At 37.3% G+C, this 17,732-nt stretch overlaps 1 protein-coding gene across 8 annotated transcripts in view; it reads left to right on the forward strand.

Moving 5' to 3' along the window:
* The window catches only part of PIP5K1B (phosphatidylinositol-4-phosphate 5-kinase type 1 beta), a 484,296-nt gene that overhangs the window by 219,916 nt on the left and 246,648 nt on the right, over positions 1 to 17,732 (forward strand). For all 8 annotated transcript variants that reach the window (XM_077148356.1, XM_077148359.1, XM_077148357.1 and 5 more), the window contains 4 exons: positions 3,230 to 3,441; positions 4,752 to 4,835; positions 4,926 to 4,974; positions 7,944 to 8,028. In XM_077148356.1, coding sequence (XP_077004471.1) covers positions 3,230 to 3,441; positions 4,752 to 4,835; positions 4,926 to 4,974; positions 7,944 to 8,028 — 430 coding nt within the window. The remainder of the gene's footprint in view (positions 1 to 3,229; positions 3,442 to 4,751; positions 4,836 to 4,925; positions 4,975 to 7,943; positions 8,029 to 17,732) is intronic.

Below are 17,732 nucleotides of genomic sequence, written 5' to 3' on the forward strand. Positions count from 1 at the left end.
GTTTAAAATCTATGCATATATGTTCATCTATTTTTCCTTAAGTTTTTTTAAGGATGGTGAGACTTGGACTACCAAAACAAGACAAACAAAACAAAAAACAAACAAGAAAACTAACTATGGTAGTCAACTTTCCATAATAAGTAGGAATAAAATTTCCTTTGTAAGCTTTCACTCTTAAAGTAGGATTCTGACCTCCTAAGTACAATTTCTGCACCCTCTGCACCCTAAAGGGATGCTGACAATTCAGTTTAAGAGTATAGGGAAAGTGAACCTTTATTTAAAAAATTTATTTATAGTTTTTTCTTTGTTCATTCTCTCTTGAAGTTTTTTGGGGGTTTGTTTTTTGTTTGGGCAGGCACCAGGGATCAAACCCAGGTCTCCTGCATGGCAGGTGAGAACTCTGCCTGCTGAGCCACCATGCCTGCCCTCTCTTGAAGTTGATTCTTTAAAAAAAAAAAAAAAGAAAGAAAGAAAAAACAAGGACTCAGATTGACAACTTAAGGCATCAGGATAGTTCTTACTCTTTCAGTACTTAGAGCTGGACTATCCAGTCCAACTTCATATCACTTAAAAAATACACAGATTTCTCTGACCTGTTCTTGGGCATTAAAAGAAACTGCAAGTCCACACTCCAACCAGTTCAAGTTGAATATTTCATTTAAAACATAAGAAAAATTATTTCAGAGAAAAAAGCTTTCTAACAAACAGAATGAATTTATGGATATTTTTTGCAGGGAAAATGAAATAAATATTATGGCGTTAGAAGTCCTTGTTGCTCTGTGGTATTCCTAACTTGAGGAAATGATTCCAGATGCCTGTTAGGAACATCCCCGTAACTGTCATAGAGTCCGACTAGAATTTGCTTTTGAAGTGAGTTCATTGCTTTGGAGAAAAGATTTCCAAATTGGTAGTTTGGGCTGTGCAGGGCACCAGGCTGTGTTTGTTGCCAATTGAAATGGAATTATTCTCAGTATGGTTGTAAGGAGGTCATTTTGTAGCCAATTGATTAGAATTGCTGTGTTGTCGGCTGACCGTTTCTTTCTGAGCATCCAGGCAATACTACTGGCTACTATAAACCCAGCACTTTTAAAGGAATCAAAATTTGCCAAAATGGCACCATAAGCAGGCTAGAAGTGTAGTCCTATTTTTGTTGGCTTTTTAGTGAATTTTTATTTTCAAAGGTGTTTCCCAGGGTGATACTTATAGTCTCTCACACTAGTGTGAGAAATGAATCACCCTGAATTATAATCATAATGATAACAGCTAGCAATTAATTGAGCCCATACTTTCTACCAGGATTTTTTCTAAGCCCTTAATGGGCATTAACGTATTTAATTTTCACAAGCATCTGATGAAACAGGTAATATTCTTTTTTGAAGGCCACTTATGCCATAGTTCACAAGCCTTTTGTCAAACAGCAGCCACAGGTATATGAATTCTCAGGCCTGATCCCTTCTTTAGAACATCATAAATGTCTGCTCAAAAAGCAGTTATGCTGAGAAAAATGAGACACATAAGAAATTCTAGGTATTTGATCCCTGGTTAAACTGTGTTGATCCTCTGATTCTCCAAGGTATTTCTTTACCTTGGACATGGTGACAGAAGGTCATGTTGGGTCAAAGAGAGCCATTCTGCGAACAGGATTTTCTTACTTTCTGCACCGTTTTAATTTCCTGAGCAACTTTGTGGGAGAAATGCAAGGCGTTAAAAAAATCTGTCAGAAGAGAGCTAGTATAAACTAGTAGCAGAAGATCTTTCATCAAGGAAAATACTCAATTTCTAGTCAAGTACATGTATTTGCATTCTTTCTCCATCTAGGAAGGGTCTTGTGTATCAAAGCCCCATTTATACTCTGAGGCCATTTTGACTGAATCTTATTTAGGCTTTGCCTCCTGTTACTTTTGTCAGGACACTGCTATCCCCAATTTTCATTACAAAAGGTTTTAAATTTTAAATCTATGCATATACGTTCATCTTTTGGCTCATCATTGCTTTTAATTCCCTCTCTCCCTTACTGTTTGCCAAGTGCACAATTAAGCATTAAGTCCTTTCCTTTATTGAGATCATCTTTTTTTAAAAAAACTAGCTATAGGGAACTGAATGGCAACTTTTAGAGACAGGGCTCTGAAAAAGAGACCACTAAACTCCAAAAAAATTAAGATCTGAGAACAGAATCCAGGCAAAAACACATTTAAGCCCAGCTGCCACCTGAGCCACTGCAGAGTCTTTGTGCCTAAGGATTTACCAGTTTATAGATGCCATTCGTTGTTGGTATCCCTGCTCTGGTGCTTAAAAGTGTGGAAGCTGCAGTTGACTGTTTTGGTTTAAATCCTGGCTATGCAGGTGATATTGAGCAGATTACTTTATCTGTCCATGTCTCAAAATCTTCATCTTTAAAATAGAGATAATAACAGTAACTACGTTATAGAGTTGTTGTGAGGATTGAATGCAAGTGGGCCACTTAGTATCTGTCATAAATGCTATTAGTGAAAAATTCACAGAGGGTTAAGAAAAGATGTGCTTGCTTTTGATTTTGATTTGTGTCAGACTCTCATCTTGGAACCGTTGTGATAATCCCTACTCTATGACCTAATAAACTTGAGGTGTTTTTTGTTTGTTTTTTCAACCTTAGGTGTTTTTATTTTCTTTTTTCCTATATCTTGTCTTTGGTTACATTAATTCAGCCACCCCCTGGAAGGGGTGCAGGGACTGTGCGTTTGCATATCTAGAGCTCTTTAGTTCTGTGCACACAAGTTTTTTGTTGTTGTTGTTTGTTTGTTTTATTACATATATTTTTTATTTAGAGCAGTTGTAGATTTACAGAAAAATCATGCAGATAGTACAGACTTCCCATATCATTCCTGCCCCCATACACATGATTTTCCTATTATTAACATTCCACATTAGTGTGGCACCTTTGTTGCAATTGATGAAACAATATTATTATAATTATACTTTTAACTATAGGCAGTAGTTTATATTGGAGTTCTCTCTTTTTATTGTATATCTATGTTTTTTTCATTTGTATTGTTTACACTTGGACTCTCATATGAGAAATATAATTATATCATGCTTAAGCCCCGTTTGTTTTGGCTTTTGTTATAGGAGTTGAATATTCTTCCTAAACAATACAATTCTTCACTACACTCCAGAGCTCTGCTTCTTTGCATGTGCACACAGGTTTTGCAGGCCATTTGGGTTGACCAGTACCCTGTTTTTTCTTTCTCAGGTGCTGGAAAGCTTCAAGATCATGGACTATAGCCTTTTACTGGGAATCCACATCCTGGACCATTCCCTTAAAGACAAAGAGGAGGACACCTCACAAAATGTGCCTGATGCGAAGCGGCCTGGGATGCAGAAGGTCCTCTACTCAACAGCAATGGAATCCATCCAGGGTCCAGGGAAGTCTGGAGATGGGATCATTACAGAGAACCCGGACACGTAAGTACAGCCACTCAGCCCTCTCGACTGTGGCGCAGCCCATGTCATCAGATAGGTAAATGAGGTCATGTTCAGTTCATGGTTGCACGTGGGAATAGATTCCAACCTGGTGCTGAAATGGATTCAGCTTGCCTTCATTTCTGTTTATCTGTAGATAACTAAGTGAGTGGCAGTGTTTGTAGTTGTTATCATTCTTTTTCACCTGTGCAGTTTCTTTTTTCAAATGATTCCACTTAAAAAAAAAAAAAAACAGTGACTGAAATTGTTTTTACCCCCAATCCCTGTATATTCAAAACATCTATCACAAAGGGGGAATAAACTTTGAGTTTGAACTGGCAGATGTGATCTCTAGCCTCAGCCAGATGTGATGGTAAATTCAGAATTATTTTGCATGAATAACATGCATAGTGACTAACAGAACCAATTCCAGCTGAAGGAAATGATTGAGATTAGTTGTCTGCATCATGCATGTGTCCTAGTTGAGCAAGGAGACCGAAAGGAAGAAATCGTTTTCCTTGACGGGAAGTACCTGACTTCTAGGCTTCTCCCACAATGACTAAGCCCCAAGCATATTTCATTTCAAAAAGGAAATTAACACATATTAAGTCTTTTTTTAATCCTTGCTTGTAAATCCCTCTAAATGTCCAATAAACAGTTGAATGAATTATTTTATATCTGTATGTGTGAAATACACCACAGCCATTAAAAATCACATTAGCATTGAAAATGAGGAAATGTTCACGTTTAGCCAGTGAAAAATTCAGGTTATATAACGCCTGGTAAATTAAATGATTCCCTCCATATAAAATGTGTATTTGAATACTCACACACACATACTGGAAGAGCATACCAAATTAATAGTGGTTATCTTTATATCCTAAGAATGGATTCTTCCTATATTTCTTTTTTGCTTTTCTCAAAAGAAAAAAAAGTTTATAAAAGTTCTTACGATGAATATATTTTGCTTTTTTAATGAGAAAATAGTATTGCATTTTAAAAGCCATATTTAAAAATGGTTTATAAATTCTAGTGGTTTTAAAATAGGAATAATTGTTAAATTATATCCTTCTGATCCAACTCTTGAGAGTTGACAGCAATGGTGGTATTCTCTGAGGGAAATGTATAACTCTGGATTCCTGGAAAGACTAAGCACCCTACCCCCATCCCCCACCCCCAAAAAGAAGAAGGGAAAGATAGCCCAGAATTCTTAGATTGTCTATTTTTATCTGTAGTGTATTTATTACAAATGGTCTTTTTAACTTCTTCTAGTAATACCTGATCAAATGTTTTCACTTTTGTCCTATCAACAGAATGGGAGGTATTCCAGCTAAAAGCCATAAAGGAGAAAAACTGCTTTTATTTATGGGCATTATTGATATTCTACAATCATATAGGTAAGAAATTTGGGTAATTCATCTTGTATTAGAAAAGCCACACAATGGGAGTGATTTTACATTTTCATTTTTATTTTTCTGTTTGTTTAGGTTAATGAAGAAGTTAGAACACTCCTGGAAAGCTCTTGTTTATGATGGGGTAAGTGACTTTTATGTTCCTTGTTAAAAATGTATATGTATTTCTGAATTCTCAGAGACTTTAGAGTTTGTCTAGGAAACTTCCACTAGACTGGAAGAGGAAAGGAAAGGAAGGCCTTTGTACACGTGAAATCACTGGCTAGCAGATTGATTCAAATCTGAAAGCAAAGACAACATGAATCTGAATAGCTATTTGAATAGACCACATCATACCTGGTGGCTAGGTAGAGGCCAGAAGACAAAATGTTGTCCCTATGTGAAATCCAAGAGACCCACTAAGATTTCTTCAATTATGGAACAATTACCAGAAAAAGGAGGAAATATTTTTAATAAGTGCTGGGAAGATCAGTAGCATACTTGAGAAATGGAGTTCTCACAGAATCAGGCTATGGAGTGGTTTGAGACCTGGCTTGGATCGCAGACAACCCTAGATTTGAACCCTCCCTTCACCACTTTACTAGCCATGCGACTCGTTACTTGCCTTTCTTAGCCTGATTATCGGTAACAGGGATATTAATAGTACCTATAGTACCTGCCTCAAGGTTGATGGGAAAATTAAATAAAATATTGTACGTCAGTGTTCAACACTACTTCTTCCAACACGTAGTAAGGACATATGAAGTAAAAGCTTTTAAATTGCTATGGATTATAAATGACTCATGCTGACTATGTTTTTCATACGCAGAATTGAAGAGCAGTCTCTCTTTTTCTCCCTTCTTCCCTTCCACTCTCCCTATCTCTCTCCCTCTCCACCTCCTCTCTCTGTCTTTCACATACACACGTGTTCCCATTTGGATGTTGAACTTGCTCTCACTGATGGAACATTTATCAGCCTAAGCCTCCTTCAATTAATAACTTGAAGTGGTACTTGCAAACAATATGTTGGTTTCACAGATAAAGATAACATTTTTGCATGAGGGAGAACAAATGAATGTCAACATTGCAAAGTGTTGAAAATGGATGGTATACAGGAAAAAGTATAGTGGATGTAAGCTAGGGTCTATAGTCAACTGTAACATTGTTAATATGTGTCCACTGAATGTAACAAAGACATCATGCCAAAACTAAATGTTAACAAACAGGGTCCCCCCATTGATGGAGCGGGCATGGAGAAGGGGCATAGATTCTTTATGGAAGGGAAGGAAGTATCTTTATAAAGATTATGGTGGTGAAGGCATATCTATTTTCTTAGGTTGTATTGTATTATGTGAGAATAAAACTTTGGAAACAGAGAAAAACAAGTGCTAGAGAAAATGCGGGGAAAGATGTGCCTATTCATTGTCAGTAGAGAAAACAAAGAATATGTTGGTCAAATATTGGGATAGATATTTCTTAATCTACCCTTTGAAAAAGGGTAAATATAGATGCCATGCTTCTCCCTTCTTGAAAAAGAATATAAACTTTCTCAGCGCTAGGGGAGACTGTTAATAAACCTTGAACACGGAAGATCTGCGTTTTGTCCACAAGACTGGTCTCGGTTTTATCTTCCAGCTGAGAAAGGTAGGAACTAGGCAGTTCCTTGAAGAAGGAATGGAGATAGTCAACACCCTCTGTCTTGCTCACCTTCTATCTGTGGAGATAACTTCAATTTTCTGTTACAAGATGGAATTTCTGATGTAAATGGCCAAGTCCTGTATTAAATAATCATGTGCTTCTAATGAGCCCTTGTCTTTCTCTGTTTAAAACATATCTTCTGCTTTTTTTGTGTTTTTTTTTTTTAAGAAAATCTCAGTGCTGGTTAAATATTTGTGAAACTGTAAACAATAATTAAAACTTTTTTTGTTTACTTACTAAATATGCCTCTCTTTTAAAACAATGTCTCTCAATACCAAAGAGAGCAATGTGAAGGCAAGGGCAGAATCCTAAACCAGTGGTAAATTTCCCATCATATCCCCAACATTACTGGTAGTCTAGAGAATCATTGTAACTTGGTCAAAGAGAGTTCCTACATACTGTGTCCTTCCTTTTATGCCAATTAAAGAATTATAGATTATCCTAGCCCAAAGGGATTTATCCCTCTTGTAACACCCTCATTTCAAACATTAAAACAAAACAAAAAACAGAGGTCCAAGACTGTCTTTTCCCATGATCACACAGCTTTTTAAAGTTAGAATTAACTATTTTTTCTTCCAACCCACTGTGTACACTTTATAGTATCTAAACTTAAATTCTTAGAAGTTTCCCTAGTGGAATCCATAAACCTGGAATCAAAATGGAGCATTATATAAGCAAATTTACTATTTCTAGAAATGTGCATCTTGGATATTAAATAAATTATTACTGAAGAAACTTAGAGAATTGACTCCTTCATCCATCCCCCTTTCTGAATTTATAATAAAATACCCCGTCAGTCTTAAAGACTCCTACCAAGTGTAAGTGGAGAATTGAATTAATGCCTTAATTCAGTTCAACTGTATCTAGTTAGCTCATTATTCATTGTAAGAAGGGTCACCAATCATCCTTGTCTCCCTGGAATCCCCCTTGTTCACCTTATTACTTGGGGATGAAACCAGCACCTTTTTTTTTTTTAATCTAGATGTTGCCATTACATTAGTGTTGTTTTGTTTATGTCCTCAATTCTTGTTGGTATTTGACGATATTACCCCTAATTCCAGATGATGCTTGAGGCAGTTGCCTGCATGTAAAAGGTTTAAAAGGTCCTTACGGAGCTCGCACAGTCCCTTCCACAATGGAATAGGGATCAGCTGTTTTGTATTATGTAGCATATCTTTTTGCTGTATCGCCCCCTGCCTTGCCAGCTGCTCCAGTTCATCCTGAGTGTCTGGAATCCTGCCCCAGACCCTAAGGCCCCACAGGAGACAGAGCATCGCTCTCTTCTGGTTCTTGACATCCACACCTTGTGTTTGATTAAGGAGACTGGATAACAGAATAAGTTGCTTTAATCTTTCTATACAGTCAGAATGAACTATCTGAGAAGTAAACCTGTGATAACCTGATTTGTCTTTTCAGGATACTGTTTCAGTTCACAGACCAAGTTTTTATGCAGACAGATTTCTAAAGTTCATGAATTCCAGAGTTTTCAAGAAAATTCAAGGTAAGTTTTTTATGAAGATATGAATCATTTTTCTTTGTCTTCTACTGTTACCATTTATTTGTTGACTTCACAGTGTATATCTTTGCAAGATTTTTATTGGTAGAGTTGGAGTTATTTTTTTCCCTGTAGAGGTGATCAGTTAGTAATTACGGGGAAGATACTCTGCTAAGGAATTTATTGATACTATAATTATTAGAGCCCTATTTTGTAAGGAGAAAATTAGAAAGTGCCTAAATGGCCGACCATATAATATATTGGCTAAATATATTATATTACAATCATATAATAGAAAGGTTAATAGCCAGTAAAAATGGTGTCTTAGAAATACATTTACTTTTTATTGATATAGATTTATTCATAAACATGCATGCACATGCACACATATATATACCTATACATATGTATATAACTAGTGGTCTATATATCTAAAGGCACAGCAAAATTTTAACAGGATGTATAAAATTAACTGGTTGTTCTTAATTGGAGGATTGTATAGAGTTTTATTTTCCTTAATATTGATATTTATTTAATTTTCTACAATGTGTATAAAGTATTTATGTAGTAAGTTTTTAAATTGGGTCAAAAAGGAGGAAAACCTGTTATATATGCTGTTATAATATCATTAATCTATCTTGTTCTTCCAAATTCTTATAACCTAAAACATGACAGTTAAGCCATAAAAAAACCTGAGAAAATAATGTTTCAAATTTTTCTTATAAGATTTATTGGAGATTTCTGTTAAATGCAAGTTGTAAAACACTTCCAATATAAACATTTTGGAAAACACAAAAAAGATGCAAAGAAAAACAATGAAAATTACTTGAAATCTTACAACCCAAAGATGTCAACTAATATTTGCATCTATCAACCTTCTTTACTATGCTTTGTGTATTTATATAAAATTGGCAGCATAGTGGTAGACCATTATATATTTATATATCACTATTTGTCACTTAATATTATACCATGAATAGTTTTCAATGTCGTATGTCCCGAATATATAAAGAACTCTTATGACATAACAATGATGACCTCCCAAGTGAAAAATGGGCAAAGGACATGAATATACATGTCTCCAAAGAAGATATAAATGGCTAACAAGATGCAATGTGAAGTGGTGTCTCATGGTTTTGATTTGTATTTCTCTAGTAGCTAGTGATGTTGACTATCTTTTCATGTGTTTATTGGACATTTTTATCTTTTTTGGAGAAATGCTTATTCATATCCTTTTGCCCTTTTTTTAAAACTTGGATTGTCTTTATTGTTGCGTTGTAAGAACTCTTTATGTATTCTCAACACAAGTCTGTTATCAGCTAAATGATTTGCAGATATTTCCTCATGTTCTATTAGTTGCCTTTTCACTTTCCTGGTAGTATCCTTTGCACAAACTTTTAAAATTTTGATTAAGTTCAAGTAAATTTTTATTTTGTCACTTGTGCTTTTGGTGTCATTTTCTAAGAAACCATTGGCTGACTCAAAAAGATTTACTCCTATGGTTTCTTTTAAGATTTTTATAGTTTTAGCTATTACATTTAGGTCCATGATCCATTCTGAGTTCATTTTTTTGTACATGATGTTAGATGTAGGAGTTCAACTTAATTCTTTTACATGTGGCTATCCATTTGTACCAGCATCATTTGTTGAAAATACTATTCTTTCCCCCCTTGAATTGTCTTGATGCCCTTGTTGAAAATCAATTAACCATAGTTATAAGGGTTTATTTCTGAATTTCCGTTCTATTCCATTGATCTATATACCTTTCCTTATGCCAGTACCAAATGGTCTTGATTGTTGCAGCTTTATGTACATAGTAACTTTTAAAATTGAGAAATGTGATTCCTTTAACTTTCTTTTTCTTCTTCAATATTATTTTGACTATTTTGGCTTTTGTAGATCATGTGAATTTAGGATCAGCTTATCAATTTCTGAAGAAAAAAAGGACAACTGAGATTTTGATAAGGATTGCATTGAATCTGTAGATCAGTTTGATGAATATTTGCCATCTTAACCATATTGAGTCTTCCATTCCATGAACATGAAATGTCTCTATTTATATAGATCTTCCTTAATTTCTTTCAACAATATTTTGTAGTTTTCGGTGTATTAGTCTTGAACTTCTGTTAAATTTGTTCTTAAATATTTCATTTTTTGACAGTATTATAAAAGGAATTGTTTTCTATTCTTAATTATTTTTATGTTTACAAGAGACATCGCCATTGAGGAGTTAGATAAAATTTCACCCGTATTTTTCTTTTACTTTTTAATATATTTTGTGTTCCTTTTAAAAAATCTATGTAGTGTTTTTTTTTGGTGAAGTGAGGTGTATCTAGCATTGTTTTTTTCCTAGTAGTTAACTATAGTTCCAATATTGTTTATTGAAAAAAGTCTTTTCTTCTTCAGAGTACATTCAAATATATAGTTTTATCCCTTTTGCTCATTGCATGAATAGTAACCATTAATGCTTGTCATCCTGCCACAGTAGAAAAGGTTATCTTCATCTATATCTGAATACTATAAACATTCTATAGACTTAGTATAGAGTCTCCTTATTTAGCTTGTTTAATACTTGTCTCCTTCATTTGAATGTAAGCTCAGTGCTATATCCAAGCACATAGTACAGAGGGATGGGGCTTGGGGGCATAGGGGCACACAATGCTTGATCAGTGTTTGTTGAATACATGAATATACCATGACATGTGTGCTAGGTCCCATCTTCTCTAATTTGCCCTGGATAGGTCCCTCTAGAGATTGCCCCCACTGAAGGTAGTTTTAACCATTCCATTCCCTCTTTTCTGGCTCCATCCCTAAGCCTTCATTCAAATCATTCTCTTATATCTTAATAACAAACCTCAACTCTACATCGCTCTCCGGCTCCTGCTGTATCTTTCTCCTCCCTTTATAGCCTCTCTGTTTGAGAACTGGACCCACTTCTTGCCTCACTTCCTTAATTCCTGTTCAACTTTTCTGTGCACTCCCATTGGCCTTTGAACTACCACTCCACTGGAATGTTCTTTTCAAGGTCATCAACAAATGTTGCTCAAGCCTTTGAAAGTTTCAGTCTTTCTTAAAACTCGGTGTTTTTGAGACCAGTGACCTCAGTTCTCTGTGCAATATTCTCTTCATCAGTCTTTCAGAATTCTAGACTCTCTTGGTTACCTTTCAATGTCTCGTGCTGCTCCTTGATGTCTATGGGGGCTCCTCACCCTCTACCTTACTTTTGTATGTGGTGTTTGTCACAGGCCCAGCCTCAGACCTTGTCTCTTCTTACACAACTCTCCCTGAGTGATTTCCAAATATACCAAGGCTTCAGTTACCATCTGCATACTTACGAGGAACTTCTCACATCTCCAGCAAATCCCCTTGCCTATCCAATCTCCCCACTTAAGTATTGATCAAATTGAACTTGGCTGCTTCTCCCTCCCAGAACTTACCTCTCTTCCTGTGTCTAAATCTTGATGGAGGCCCCTTTATCCATCCAATTTCCCAGAAAATCATCAAAGAGGCATCATCCTTTGCCTCTTCACTTTTGGCACCCACCCATGATCACTTACCAAGACCTATAAATTTTCACCCTGAGATATTGGGAATCCCTCTGTGTTTGTTAGGTTCTGGTATTAACTTGGCCAGGTAATGTGCCCAGTTGTCTGGTCAGGCAAGCACTGGCTTGATGACTGCTGCAAGGGTATTTCATGGTTGGTTGATAAATCAGAAGCCTGGTTTATTAAATCATTAGTCAGTTGATTGCAGCTGTGGCTGATTGCACCTGCGATCAGCTAAGGGTGTGCCTCCTGCCAATAAGATAATCCAATCAGTTAGAAGTTATTAAAGAGGAAGAGACACTTTTTCACTACTTCTTCAGCCAGCAAGCCTCTCCTATAGAGTTCATCAAGACCCTTCATCAGAGCTGCCAGCTTCACAGTCCTATGGATTTTGGAATTTTTTATTCCCATGGTTACATAAGACACCTTTATAAATCTCATATTTATAGATATCTCCTGTTGGCTCTGTTTCTCTGAAGAATCCTGACTAATACACTATCCCTTTCTTTCACAGGGCTACTTCCTAAATCAGGTCTCTGATTTTTTATTTTGAGAAGTTTTGTTGTTGTTTCTTTCTTTTTGCATTAAATGAGGTTGTGGCCTCCCACTCTGGTTTCGTTGCCTCCAGTCTTGTCCACATCCAATCCAATATTCACACACTGCAGCTAGAAGGATCAGCTTAAAATCTGCTCTTCTGCCATGCCAGAGACCCGGGTTCAATTTCTGGTGCCTACCCATGTGTAAAAAAAAAAAAAAAAAAGCAATCTGCTTTTATTAATTTCTTGTTAAAATTTTTCCATGCTGAAAAATAGTTTATTTTTTATAAAAATTCCATGTATCCCTAATGCACAAAGTCTTTAAATTGGCTTCTGAGTGTTTTGTGATTTGGCCTCTCTTTGCCCCCCTGTGACTTCTGTCCCCATACCACACCCTGTCCTCTTCACTCCAGCCACTAGTTATACCAAATTTCCCAGGCTCTCTCCATTTCTCTACACGTGCTTGCTCCTTTACCTACAATACTCTTTCCATCCTTCCCCTGCTCTTCCATCAGGTCCCAGCTTAAATGCTGCTTTCTTTATAGCACTTACCATACTGTGTTATAAGGAGCTATTTTTCTGTCTCCCCAGTAGACTTTAAGTTCCTTGAAAGTAGAGCCATTTCTAAGCTATCCTCATAGCTTCTCAGAAATGAGGATATTTAAGCTAAGTCCTAAAATTATGAGCCAGAATTCAATAGGAAGAGGGGGAGTAAGAACATCTGAAGTAGAAGGAACAGTATAAGCAAAAGCCCCTGGGTAAGAATGAACTTGGTAGATTCAAGGTATGAGAGATAGAAGAGTGGAAAAGTGGTAAGATGTAGGAACAATTGAGTGGCAGAATATGGGGCTGCAAGTGGGCACAGGATAACTTTCACCAGATGTGATTTAAGAAAGACAAATCTGGGTGCCTGCCCATGTAAAAAATATATATATACAAATCTAGGAGTTCCTGTCATATAAAAGAAAGTAGCAATATTTGTACATGATGTTCACAGCAGCATTATTCACAATAGCTTAAAAGGGGAGTTAACACAAATATCTATCAACTGATGAGTAAATAAACTAACTTTGGTTTATCTATATAATGGAAAATCATACAGCCATAAAAAGACATGAAGTTCTGATATATGCTATTAGTGTGGATAAACCTTGAAAATAGTATGCTAAGTGAAAGAGGCCAGACATAAAAAGGTCACATATTGTATGATTCCACTTATATAAAATGTTCAGAAAAGGCAAATCCATAGAGGCAGCAAGCAGATTAGTGGCTACCAGGGGATGGGGGGAGAGGGTGATGCGGAGTGACTCCTTAATGGATATGGGGTTTCCTTTTGTGGTGATAAGAAAGTTTTGATAATGGATGGTGATAGTAGTAACACAATAAAGTGAATGTAATAAATACCACTGAACTTTACAGTTAAAATGGGAAATTTTATGCTATATATATTTGTATAATAAAATATTTAAAAACAAGATTAAAGATTTCAAAAGAAAAAAAAAGGAGATGGAGGAAATTCTCTCTCCTCTCAGACATGGAACAAAAGAGAAGTGAGGGTTTCCAGAAATGTTGAGTTCAGTTTGTTTTTTTTTATTAATTTTTTTAGGGGGGCATTAAAGTAAAATTTATTGGCTCTTATAACTAAAAATCCTAGGAGTAGGGCAACATTCAGACATAGCTTCATAGATGTTCATCTCTGGATACAGCCTTGCTTCTCTCTGTTTCTTGGCTTCGCTTTTGTTCATGATGATTCCTTCCTTGTTACAAAATGGCTATGGCAGGGGCGGGCCGCGGTGGCTCAGCGGGCAAGGTGCTTGCCTGCCATGCCGGAGGACCTCGGTTCGATTCCCGGCCCCAGCCCATGTAAAAAACAAACAAACAAACAAAATACAATAAAACAAGAAAATGTTTAAAGATGTTTCCCTTTCTTCCATCCTTCCTTCCTTCTCTCTGTCTTTCCTTCCTTTCCTCCCTCTCTCAAAAAAAAAAAAAAAAAAAAAATGGCTATGGCAGCAGCAAACTTGCTGTCTTTCACATCCAGTGTGAAAAAAAGAAAGCCCTCCATTTTTCTAAGAAAATAAGCAAACATCTTGATATCAAGAATTGTTTCTTGGCAAATGCACCTCTGAATAGTCTGACTTGGATTATGTGCCTAATCTCAAAGCAATCACTATGGGATTACTATTGTCCCAGTTTTACTTTGACCTGGAATGCTGTCACTTGCACTCAAAGGTGTTTCTCAAAAGTAAGTCAGGAAATTGCTTTACTGAAAGTGTGGACAGCCACTTCGTTGGGGAGAAGCAGCTGTCCCCTATAAATAAGTCTAAAGTAAAGACCACTGTCCTCTAAAATGCTTTAAGGATTGAACAAATAAATATCATAGGTACACACAAAATTGTAAAGCCTTAATTATCTGTAACTAAGTGCTAATGTTTTAACAGATAGTAGTATTTAATGGCCATAAATCTGACCCTGCTAGCTTCTTCCTATGCTTTATAATTAAAAAAAATTTTATTAGAAAAGTTGTAGGTTTACAGAACAATCATGCATAAAATACAGGATTCACATACACCATCCCACCAACAACACTTGAATTGGTGTGGAAAATTGTTACAATTGATGATAAAACTTTTTTTGTAATTATACTATTTATTTTAACTGTAGTTAGATTTGTTACAATTGATGAAAGATTATTAAAGTAGTACTACAACTATTGTCCCTAGTTTAAGTAGGGGTATTTTCCCCCATTTTCCCAACCAATTTTTTTTTCCTAATGCATGTCTTTATTTTATTACTCATCCACCCATACAATGGATAAAGGGAGTATCAGTCACAAGGTTTTTACAACCACATGGTGACATGATAAAAACTATATAATTATACAATCATTATCAAAGATCATGGCTACTAAATTACAGTTTAATAATTTCAGGTATTTCCTTCTGTTTTTTCTGATGCACTAGAAACTAAAAGGAAATATCTGTATAATTAGGCAGTAGTCATAATCATTTGTTAAATTCTAATTTTCAGTTATTACTCCTCCCTCTCATTTGATCATTCTCTCAATCTTCAGGGATATCAGGGCAATGACTATTTTAGCTTCTTCATGCTGAAAAGGGGTGTCAATCTCATGGGATAGAGGAATGAAACTGGTTGATGTTCTTGGAGAGACTGGTACCTCTAGGTTTCAGGGCTCATCTAGCATAGGAACAACAGGACTTAAGTTTCTGAAAACAAACTTACTAAGTAAAATATCAATAGAGTCTTAGATAGAGCCCAGGGTATTCATTAGGATTTTCAGGAGTACTGTTGGTTGGGGCCTGGCAGACTATGGCAATTTGCAGTATCTGATTGAAACTTGCGTAAGAGTAACTTATAGAATGACCTCTCAACTCTATTTGAAATCTTTTAGCCTCTGAAGCTTTATTTTGTTTCATTTATTTTCCCCTTTTTGGTCAAGAAAATATTCTTAATCCCATGATGCCTAGGAATCATGTGCCAAGTTGCCAGGGAGACTTACACTCCTCGGAGTTATATCCCACGTAGCTGGGGGTGGGGGTAGGGGTATGGTGTGGTATGGTAGTTAGGTTTGGGTATCATCTTGGCCAGGTGAAGGTGCCTAGTTCTGTTGCTGTGGACATGAGCCATTGACATGTGAAACTCGTCTTTCACTGATTGCGACTGTGGTGGACTGGGAAAGAGTACCTCCTGCACTGAGTAATGTTTAATTTAATTGGCTGGATGCTTAAATGAGAGAGCTCAACACAGCACAGCCCAAGCAGTTCAGCATACCTCATCTCAGCATTCGCAGCTCACCCCAGGCCTTTGGAGATTTAGAAAGGAATCACCCCGGAGAAAGCTGTGGGAACCCAAAAGCCAGGAGAGAAATCCAGTGGAAATCACCCTGTGCCTTCCTATGTAAGAGAGAACCTCAGATGAAAGTTCCTCTGAGGAACTACAAGTTTTTTAAGTAAATAAATCCCCCTTTATTAAAAGCCAACCCATTTCTGGGGTGTTACATTCTGGCAGCCTTAGCAAAGTAAAACAGATTTGGTACCTGAGAAGTGGGATGCTGCTGCAGTTTGCAAATACCAGACATGTTGGAACAGTTTTTGGATGGATAAAGGGAGGGTTCTGGAGGAACTGTGGGGAGCTTGATGGAGAAGACCTGGAGTGCCCAAAGAGACTGCTGGTGTAAATGGAACCACTGCCAGTTTGGACAAAGGGGGACAGAAAAGGGACAGATTGGAGTTTACAGGGTCAGAGCCATGGAAGCTCGGGTCAGAAGTCAAGAAACCTCGGCTCGGAGAGTGAACCCACCCATATATGTGGAGATGGTGAGTTTACCCCAAGGCAAAGGATGGGCCTTCCACCTCGCTGTAGTGGAACAGTCATGCCGCCTCAGGCCTTGGAGAAGGTACAGCACACTCTTTAGTGATTGGGGAGAGCCTGGGTGCCAACACATGGAGGGGTTGAGCATGTGCCCTGGAGATGGCAGAGAGCCTGGGTGCATCACGGATGCTTGGAGAGGGTGGAGCCGAGAAAAGGTGGTCTCCTCAGTGTCCTTCAAGGTTGCATTTGGAGATAGGAGGGACACTGTGTAGGCCCTTGGAAAGAGTGGGACTGCCACTTTCTAAATCCTGAAGGATAAATCACTTTCAGATTTTGAAATCCAATGGAGTTTACCCTGCAGGTTTTCAGAACTGTTTGGGTTTTGTGACCCCTGTGTTCCTTCTAGTTTCTCCCTATGGAAATGAAAACTTGTATCCTGTGACTGTCCCTCCTTTGCATACTGGTACCAGGTAACTTGTTTTGAGAGTCATAGGTCCAAAGCCAGAAGAGAATTTTTGCCATTTTAATATCGCTTAAGGTGAGGTGCATATTTGCCAAGTTGACAAGGGGTGGATATGTGGTAGTTAGGTTTGGGTGTCAGCTTGACCAGGTGAAGATACCTAGTTCTGTTGCTGTGGACATGAGCCATTGGCTTGTGAAACTCGTCTATCACTGATTGCATCTGTGTACAGCTGGGGGTAATACTGCCTGCAATGAGTGATATTTAATTTAATTGACTGGATGCTTAAATGAGAGAGATCAATGTAGCACCGCCCAAGCAGCTCAGCATACCTCATCTCAGCACTAGCAGCTCAGCCCAGACTTGTGGAGATGTAGAAAGGAATCACCCTGGAACAAGCTGTGGGAACCCAGAAGCTGGGAGAGAAGGCCAGCAGAAAATTGCCCTTTGCCTTCCTGTGTAAGAGAGAACCTCAGAGGGAAGTTAGCTGCCCTTCCTCTGAAGAACTGTGAGTTTTTTAACTAAGTAAATCCCCTCTTATTAAAAGCCAATCTATCTCTGGTGTGTTGCATTCTGGCAGCCTTAGCAAACTAAAAGGTAGGTAGTGAGTTTATTTGCAGAGTTGGCTTAGGGAGAGAGGCCCAATCTGAGCATCAAAAGAGGTTCTCTAGGGGTGACTCTTAGGCATAATTTTAAGTTGGCTTAGCTTCACCATTGCAGGAATAAGTTTTGTAAGAAACAAGTTTCATAGGGGTAAGCCTCAAAATCTAGGGCTTGGCTTATTAAATTGAGAGTCCCTGATTCTTAAGAGACTATCAGGAATTACCCAGGTGGGAA

Source organism: Tamandua tetradactyla, chromosome 2 (assembly GCF_023851605.1).
Source record: "Tamandua tetradactyla isolate mTamTet1 chromosome 2, mTamTet1.pri, whole genome shotgun sequence".
Taxonomy (NCBI): Eukaryota; Metazoa; Chordata; class Mammalia; order Pilosa; family Myrmecophagidae; genus Tamandua; species Tamandua tetradactyla.